The 9,531-nt window shown below is 42.7% G+C and overlaps 1 protein-coding gene across 1 annotated transcript; it reads right to left on the reverse strand.

The window, feature by feature from the left end:
• Positions 1 to 1,189: 1,189 nt before the first annotated feature.
• On the reverse strand, positions 1,190 to 9,148 carry LOC147896287 (uncharacterized). The gene is made up of 2 exons (XM_087383161.1): positions 7,134 to 9,148; positions 1,190 to 1,812 (listed from the first exon to the last, which is right to left on the reverse strand). Exon 1 carries the CDS (start codon positions 9,041 to 9,043, stop codon positions 7,139 to 7,141), a length of 1,905 nt encoding a protein of 634 aa, XP_087239287.1. The 5' UTR covers positions 9,044 to 9,148; the 3' UTR covers positions 1,190 to 1,812; positions 7,134 to 7,138.
• Between the last annotated feature and the right edge of the window lie 383 nt (positions 9,149 to 9,531).

The raw sequence follows: 9,531 nt of genomic DNA on the forward strand, positions 1-9,531 counted from the left end.
TTAACAACAATCACTTTACAGCTAGATAACAAACTCATAAGAAAATATGAGAACCTGATCAAGCGGGGGAACTTTATTAGGACCGAGAACTTTCTCATTAACATAAAGAATCGGATTGGAAAAAGGGGGACTCCTCTTTAACTAAAAGTGACAGGCAACACAACTATTACATTGTTGCCAACTCGCAAAATTGAATTATCATTCTATGAAGAGGATACGATAGCATAACTACTCCAAGCTATAGATCCAAAACCAATAAGAAATATTGCAGTTGTGATCCTGGAGGACACAGGAACATACGAAGCTGAGAAATTCACAAACCATTACTTAAAAGTTACATATGGCATTACGGATGACGACGACTGCTCAATTGTACGTTAATTTGTACTTACTCTAGCTCTTTTCTATACTTGAAAAAGTGGCAAGACTAATTTTTTTATTCTTTTGATGTACAGCTAATGTTCTAGAAAGAGCATGAAGATATCATGAATGAGGTGTTTAATGCGCTTAACAATGGAGATCCAGCTATATATGTAATTAAGAATGTTACTACAAGGAGACACCACCAAAAGCAATTACAGTTTGTTGTGTACTCAATTGCAGCTCATACAACTATTCCATCAATATTGAATACATATTTAATATTTTCACAGGTCAAGGTCCGTTGGATGTATAATCCATCATGTTGGCTATTGGCACATGTTTCCAAGTATCCTAAGCATTGAGTCCAGACCTGAAGAAGCACGCTAGAGGACAACAGGTTTTCCCCTTTCAGTGTGTCACAGATAGCCTACAAATGTGTTTTCCAAAGCTCTAATAGAAGGTACATTTTGGCAAAAGAAGAAAAGGAGAAGAAATGCAATGTGGTCTGTGTCTATGTCCGTGTGTGTGCGTGTGTGAGAGAGAGAGAACAAGAGATAAGTTAATAAGTTATTTATTTAAGCAAACGAAACACCATTGCAAACACAAGGAAACAAGAGAGAAGAAAAGGGGGGGGGGGAGTTCTAGCGTTGTGCTGGTGTTGTGTGGAATGTATCAGGGCAACAATTCTACCCAGGCCCAAATGACATAAACAATAGTACCAACCTAAAGGCTGAAAAGAAGATGATCTTTGAAGTTCCCCACTTTGGATTTTCATTCTGCATATCTTTCATATAAGAAAATTTGTTATTTATTTGCATTGCCTTCTCTTCATTGTGCTCCACATTCTGGAGTAAATAAGAGGTTTATCAAACTGAGAAAAACCCTTCTTAGTTTCAATTTTAAGAACAAGCGTGACATTTTCCAAAAGACCAAAGACTTCTCATTGATTCAAACTCAAAAGACCAGTAACACCCGTTCACTGGGTCATATTTGAATAAGCACAGTGTTGGAAAGAGAAGAAATATGTCAGTAGCAGAGAGCTCTGGTAGCTTGAGATGATCAGCACATCTAAGTGCAAGACAGGCCTTGATGTTCAGCAATGTTACACTAAGTATTTACAATACATAAAGAGAAGAAAACCTCAACACAAACAGAGCCTCTTCCAGGAAGCCCAAATGTATAACCTAGAAATTGCTCGACGGGCGAACACATTCTATAAAAGCAGAATTAAAAACCTAAACAAGGCTTTAAAATCATCTGGCTGTGGATAATAAATAGATAGAGAAAATGAACCTTGCTGCTTTGATACAGATCTATGTGCCAAGAGGCGTGCTTCCTTTTCTCAAAATATGTATATCCCGAATGCAACAAACTAATCTTGGTTGAGGGAGAGGAGATCCACCAATCCTGGACATTGTAAAGATGCCCTAGAAGAGTGTAGCTGGCCATCTGTCATTCAAACAACGTGATTAACTGATAATATACTGCTTTTAAGTGCAATGGTCAGAAGCTTTCACGATACGCAGCCCCATTTAAAAGTAAACTCTCGAACATGAAAACATGAAGCAGCTTAAGAAAAGAGATGCCCATTCGACACAATAAGATATACAGCGCCTCTACACATCCAGGTACCTCTCCATTTTCTAAGCATGCTTATAGCTAATCGACTCTAGAAATTGTAGTCTTTTGCAAATATTTGATATAATGACAGTACACATGAGGAGATGAAAGGCAAGCAAAGTGCAGGAATGTGCACAAACCCAGAGTGGGGTCCCACTCAAATATTTCAGTTCATGTATACGTTCACTCCCCTTAAAGTTTGGCATGCATGAATGCCATGAAAATACATCAACCAAGCTGCCATGGGGAGCCAATGCATTTCCATTTTTAAGTTGACTAAAGACAGAGCTTGAACCTGGCTAATATTTCCAAAACCAACCTCACCTTCCAGGAGGAAAGCTCCATCAAGCTCGACGTCTGCAGTCTTAAAACAGTCACTATCTTCTACCTGCCCCTTCCACCTAATAATTTACTCAGATGAACATAATTTCTAAGTCCATTTTCTCACTAACTAAATTTTCTCCAAATGGAGCAATCCCTCATCCAAAGTTAAGGTGTCACATTCATCCATACTTCCCATGACTTTGCTATTATAAAAAACGGACTCTTGATGGGATGCTTGAGTTTGCTATTACAAAAGACCGACTCTTGATGGGATAGTTTTTAATATGATAAAGCACAATCTATGTCACTAAAGCATGCTTGCAGGGCTTCAGCACCCTTTTGGAGCTCGAAGCCCTTGGTCTGTGCTGTGATAGGTTATCCAACAGAATCCATACAGTGGCATCAAGCACACACCTAGATAGGTTGTCCAGCAGAATCCATACAGTGGCATCAAGCACACATCTAGAAGCAGACTGCTTATGAACTTTGAAACATTTTTTAATCCTTGAACTCGTTACTCAGTGCAATTAAAGGGGTCACAACAAAAGGCTATCTTCAACATTTTGACTCCGTTTTAGGTCCAGACTCCAACTGAACCAATTTCAAAAAACTCTCCAATAGAGGCTCAACAACAGCCAAAAGAGATTTTATTGAGCATTCACACATCAGTTCTTTGACAAAATTGCATCAACGTGCAATTTGAGAATTTGGAGACTGTGATTTCAACAGCAGCAACATCTGTCATCTCTGAACTTCTTGATTGGGGTACATCATTGGTAAGGCATTAACAGTACTGAGGATGGTGTCTCTCAATCAAAGAGCATATCTTGATGAAATGAAACCGAGATGTCAGCACTCCATTGAAATAGTAATCCAATATAGGTTGCTATACTACAAACAAATAGGTGGAAAAGTATTAACCAAAGTCTAAGGTAGAAACCAGGCAAGGTATCAATCATGCAGTTGGCTTCCATTAGTGAGTTATGTCAAAGCCACAGCACTAGAAGGCAGTCCACTGTCCAATGGATATTGAAGTAACTCAAAGGTACCATGAACCATAAGCTTTCAGATCTAAAAATACATCTTTGCTTAATCAACATTATATAACATGATAAAGCAAGAAACAGGGCACAAATGCCTTGTCAACGACTAAGGCAGAATATCTTTCTCTGTCTAAATATGTCTGCAAAGAAATTTGGTTGAGAATGCTTATTGGTGACCTTGGTTGAATCCAAGGGGAAGCAGTGGTGATCTCATGACATGAGTGCCATTTCATTGGCAAAGAATCCAAAAGATCATTACAAAGCAAAACACATGCCAAACAAACCTAAACACTATTTCTCTGAAGATCAATTGCCTGACTTATCCGGTAACACCAAAATGGTGCTCTTGCATACAAAACGCCTGGGATCGAGGATCGGAAGAGGGTTACTTTTCAGCTGTTTCATATAGGGTCTCTAGACTCTAGAGTAGCATCAGTTGAGCACTGTGATGTGATGCCATTCTATGCATGGCATGATGCCAAGCATAATGATATTGACAAGGAGGAGCCATATTGAGATGCACTGTTAGAGCTGCATATCATACCCCCATTTGCATTGACAGGTGTCAAGAATGCCTAGAAACTTAAATTGAAAGGCAAAATCAATTGCAAAGCTGTTCACATGTTAGTGGACAACAGGAGGACCCATTGTTTCATTAGCACAAGGAGCTTGTACATAGCGAAACTTGCAGCCAATTAGATTGACCATGGGTTTAGAGTTGACGTTGCCAATGGGTTTCACGCTCACATGATGAAATTGGCCTTCAGTAAACTAAAGGGCAGTAAACCGTAACTAGCTTAGCATCCATGTCATTTATAGTCACATTGCATCTCTTTTAACCACTTCCTTAACATAAAACCACTTAGAAACAACTTTGAAAAAGGAACTGGATGGAGGCTAGAATGCCTCTGCTCAATCAACCAAACACGAAACACCACACTGGCCCCAAATACCTTGGCGCCCCTTTCGGTATTTATTTAATTCTTCAAAGTGGAATTTTTCTTTACACTGTTCTACTTGCATTTTCCACTACCAGAGCCAACACTTGGCCTTTGCTTGCATCCAATTCCAGTGCACCACTAGTACCCCAATGCCAGGGTCAAAACTAAGGCATATCTCAACAACTGTGTCACTTGACTGTGATAAGGCATCAAAGCAAATCCCCTGAAGTGCTCAAATAGCCTCAAGGCATCAAACTGCAACCAATCTGTTCCTCTGGCACCAACCAGGCATACCCTCTGTAACTTGGTATCTACCTACAGCCTGTAATGCCCAGAAAGAACTCCAAACAACGAAATGCAAAGCAACAAGCTTCCAAGATAGCAAAAGCAAACCAGAAGGAAGTCAGAATGTCCATACCCGCTGTCCATGGAAGAGGGGCAAGATCTTTCCTGCACCTATCCTCTGCCCAGGCCCCCCAGGGGTGTAGAAATGACTTCTAGCCAAGAGGAAAGAGAGAGAAAGAGAGAGAAAGATTCTGGGAGCTGAGAACAGAAAGAAGAGCAAGGCTCACAGGTGCAGAGGCCAGGGCAAGAGAAGAAGGGCTAATCTTCCATGGCAAAATCCACCTTCAGCTTGGAGCTGACATGTGTGCAGCTGATTTGGAAGGCATGAGCCCGTACTGCTGGAAAAGGTCCGTACAGCAGGCTTCTCAAGCTCCGTACAGCCCGTACGGAGGCATTAAATAATGGAAGAGGAGAAAGGAAAGAAGACGTCGTGGGTAGTGCATGAGGGGCTGCCACGTGGCCCCCTCATTAAAGCTCTAACCCTCCTAACCAATGGAACATTTGGTTTGCCCCCCACATTAAAGTCCTAACCCTCCTAACCAATGAAATGTTGGCTTCCCTTGGGCCTAGCCTTTAGACCAGCATTTGGGCCTAGTGGGTTCACTGAGGATTGGACTAGGGACTTCTAGGAAGTGGGTGCTTCCTCTAGGCCAGTCCCCTCGGCCAAAGTAACCACGGAAGTAGCCATGGGGTTAGCTACACATGAAATTCACGTCCCCGTGACACATGATTACTCACTTGCAAAGATTTGGTTGCCTTTGATATGGGACCACCAGTTCATATAGTCCCAGAATGTGATTGGATGAGATTTCTTACGAGAGTTTTGTAAAAAATTGCATGGCATGACTCAAGAAGCATCATCTCCATTTGGTGAAAAGAGAACGCTCAAGCCATAATGTGTTGATTACAAAGATCTCCACAAGGCCACTATCAAGAACATATTTCCAATCCCCAAGGTTGATGACTTGTTGGTTGAATGCAACGATGCTCAGTATTTAACTAAAATAGATCTGAGCTCCAGCTACCATTAGATCAAAGTTAAGAGATGATGAGTCTAAGACCGACTTTCAAGGGTAAGGGCTTCATATGAGTTGAAAGTACTACCTGTGGATTGACTAATGCACCAGCCACTTGTCAGTCATCGATGAGCCTGATATTGTAGCCAATTCTTTCAAATTGATCATATTCTCATCTATAGCAATAGTATGCAGGAACACATCGTTCATGTCAAGCAAGCCCTACATATATCAGCTCTAAGGCCAGCAAGTGCACTTTGTGGTGAAGTATGCAAACGATACCTGGAATTTAAGGGAACGAATTCTGTGCATCTAAGGCATCACCAAAACAGAGATGCCTCCTTGAAGAGTAGCACAATATCAACTTGAGTAATCCTAGCATTTAGTAGATAAAGTTTAAACAGACTTCACCATTCTCCTTTTTTTACAATATATCCCTTTCGCTACAACAATGCTTTCCAGAACTTCTTCATATATCCTTTGACTAAACCAGAAACAAATGTACTGATTGACAATAAATGGTGAAACCCGGTAAAGGGCACCTCTTACTTGACGTCTTCCCAAGTTGCAGCCTTTGCCCTTCCCTTGTATTAGTGGTATGTATGTGCAAATCTTCAAGATGCAAGTCAGTCAATTGTATCGTTGTCCCTCCATGATTATGTTCTTTAGGGTCATGGACTTCTTGGGGAGTGTAAGGTGTTCATAGTACAGACAACTGGTTTTAAGGATAAGGAACCTAGGGCCTTGGTTGGAAAAGAGGGAATTTGAGAGATGGCAACAAGTGCAGGGCAGGAACACCTTCAATGTAGGAGCATTATTCCTCTCCCATTGGAACATTTCTAGCCCACCAAATTTCCTAAAAGGTACCTTTTCTCATACTTGAATGAATCCTGCAGATATTTGAAGATAACTGGCAGGATCCCAAAAAACCCGAACACAACTTTTCTTTAAAAATGCCCAAAAATATTTTGTATTCACGAATCCGACCTATGACTAAAAACTCTAATCACGCATTTTCATGTAGAAGCTGTAAAGAACACCATCTCAAAAGAAGCTGAAGAATAATATATCTTGCAACTTTTCACAACCTTTGAAAGTTTGTTCAACATGCTCCCCTTCGATAATAAAGTGTGTCTTTAAATCATCCAAAGTCAGGACTTGGCTGCAGGCAAAGTCAACTACATTGATCTCATAGACTAAACCCTCTTCTGCAACCATCATATGCTCCTCTCTCTCCTCACCTGACAGCACTGCCTGCTCTTCCAAACGAAAAGAGATGACTTCCATGGGCCCCAGAAAAAAGAAAGATCCTCTCATTTCAAGAACTCTACACTGGCATCAACAATAATTACATCGTGAATTTTTACATGCTCTAGCTATAAACCATATAAAACAAGCAGTCACATGATTCAAACTCTTTCTCCATATCCTTAATTCAGCTGCAGGATCATGCATAATTCATGAACCCCAACAACACATACCTTTTTCATGAATGCCTCCCCGTAGGCCCACTCGCAAAAGTAGGGGCTCGCAGTGGTACAGCCCGCCCTGATCTAAATGAATTTATGTCAACTCCAAAGGTTGGTTTGTCTGCTGACAGTCCCTTTGGCCGTCCCTTTACAATTTCCTGACAAAATTTTTGTCCCTCTTTGTGCCCATGCATGGACTGCATCGATGTGTTTGACACGGGTTTGCTCCTGTTAATAGAACATGTCCTTTTTGACACGCTTTCTTTCAAGTCTTTCTGAGTCGTGCTCTCTTCCATGATGTCAGAACGTATGCTCAAACCGCTAGCCTCAGCTTCATCTTTCAACTCCATCTCATTTTCTTCTGAATTACCAGGGTCTACCTGTTTATCACACTCCACAATCCTATCCTGTGCTCCTTTCACTGTTTCTCTTTCAACTGCATTTGCAGAAACAGCCAGCTGTGGCTCTACACTGATAGCAGACTCTTTCTCGGCATCTCCATTATTCCTTTCAGAGTTCACATCTTGCATTTCAATAGCACGATCAACAAGTTCGTCCCGCCCCAACCGTTCTCTGTTGGCATATCTATTACAACCCGCTTTCCTTTTCCTAACAAGCTGATTTACACTTTGTTCTACATCCATTCCGTTGGCTTTCATAGTCCAGTCTTCAATATTCACATTGAAGCACGTTTGATTATTGGAATGAACGCTTTCATTCTTTAACGCAATTTTGTGACCCCAAGTTCGGGAGTTCTGGAAGCCATTCTCTTCATCCATGTATTCCTTTCTTGATTTCATCTCAACTCTCTCTTGATTTCTTGAAGCTCCTTGTTCAACATTTTTGAGATGGGAACCGTTACCTAAACGGCCTTGAGAAGCTGCAGAATCTGATGCGATGTCATCAGAAAAATTGTTTCCAGAAAATTCTGCCCCTTGGAACGAACTGTCAATATTCTCGTTTATGGTTGTCTTAGACTTCGATTTTACATCTACATCTTCAACACGACCTTGGGGAATATCAAAGCTCTGGCTTGAAATCTTCACTTCCACACGTTTTAAGGACGAAGAGCGCTGCCTCCCGAGGTGCTGCCTACCTTGGAAAGTTTGAGTTGCGGATCGCGAGTGCTCCTCCTTCCGGCGATCCAAAGGGTTTCCACGAGAAATTCTCGGAGAACTGTTCATAGCACGATGCAGCTGACGGGCTAATTCCTCGTCGTCGACAGGTGCAGACAATTGTGAAACCCTTGTTAATTGAACATCCTCGCTTTCCTGCTTTTGAGCAGCCTTGGTATGTCTTCGACCAGAGCTTCTCCTCGGCCTCCAAGCTTCATTGGCTACTGCTTCGAGAGCAGATTTGGCAATTGCAGCAGCCTTTGCTGCAGCGGCGGCCTTGTTTGCTGCGATCGCCTTGGCGTCGGCGGCAGTCTTCGCAGCCATCGCTGCTGTTAGTTTAGCCGCAGCAGCCAGTGCATGGTGAGAAACAATTTCCTTCTTCGGATGAGAAGCCAAATTTGGGGGGTGCACAGCCTTACTCCCTTTAGCATTTCTTCGGAGTTTCGATTGGCGACGTTCAGATTTGCTTGCCATTTGGGGCTCCGTCTCCACAGGAGTGATAGAATTTGCTGCGGGGGAAGAGCTTTTGCACCGTTTGGATCCGCGCTCGCTGGTAGCAAAGTCCAAGCTGACATCCGCATTGCGCCGGGATTGCACAATGGTCCCGGCTCCAGAATCGCCCGAGCATTCACCACCCGGGTCGGACTGCGCTGCAGTGGTGACGGCACCGAGATCAATCTCCAGAGTAACCTCCTCTACGAAAGCGGGAGGGAAGGTGGGAGGGGGGGGGAGCCATCCATGTTGTTTGAGGCCAGCGAGCAAGCGTTTACGGGGAGGGAGGGAGGAGCCGGAGGGATCGTGAGGCATGGCGATCAAGAAGAAGGGGAGGAAGACATGATCGAAATGTGCATAAAACAAGAATGGAAAAAGCTCAGAATGAATGAATGAATGAATGAAGAAGAAGAACAAAAAACTGTAGAGCTTCAAACAAAGACGATCATCGAGAAGACGACACACAGTGAAGACGACAGCAATTACCTCCCCTAATCTTCCATTAACTCCTCTAATCTTCGATTATCTCTCATCCTAGGCTTGGACCCCTGCCGAGCCGGCGCTTGCCACGTGGACGGCTCCGATCGCATCTCGGCCGGGTATATTTTGGGACAAAACCCTTTGCCCTGGTCAACCCAAACCCTTTCACGGTTTCAAGATCTCTCCTTCCCCCTCCCCCTCCCACACACACACACATTGTGCCTTATTTTGTTGAGATTGAGCTCCATTGTTGTGGTGCTTCATCCCACTTCAAGCACGCCAGATGTATGTGGCTAGCGTGCAACTCATGATAACCTTTTGAT

This window comes from Dipteris shenzhenensis, chromosome 12, assembly GCF_047967505.1.
Source record: "Dipteris shenzhenensis isolate YYH24624 ecotype China chromosome 12, Dip_SZ_1.0, whole genome shotgun sequence".
In the NCBI taxonomy this organism is placed as follows: domain Eukaryota; kingdom Viridiplantae; phylum Streptophyta; class Polypodiopsida; order Gleicheniales; family Dipteridaceae; genus Dipteris; species Dipteris shenzhenensis.

Coding starts and splice junctions, on each gene's coding strand:
- LOC147896287 (XM_087383161.1), bottom strand. CDS start 9,043: ATGCCTCACGATCCCTCCGGCTCCTCCCTCCCTCCCCGTAAACGCTTG.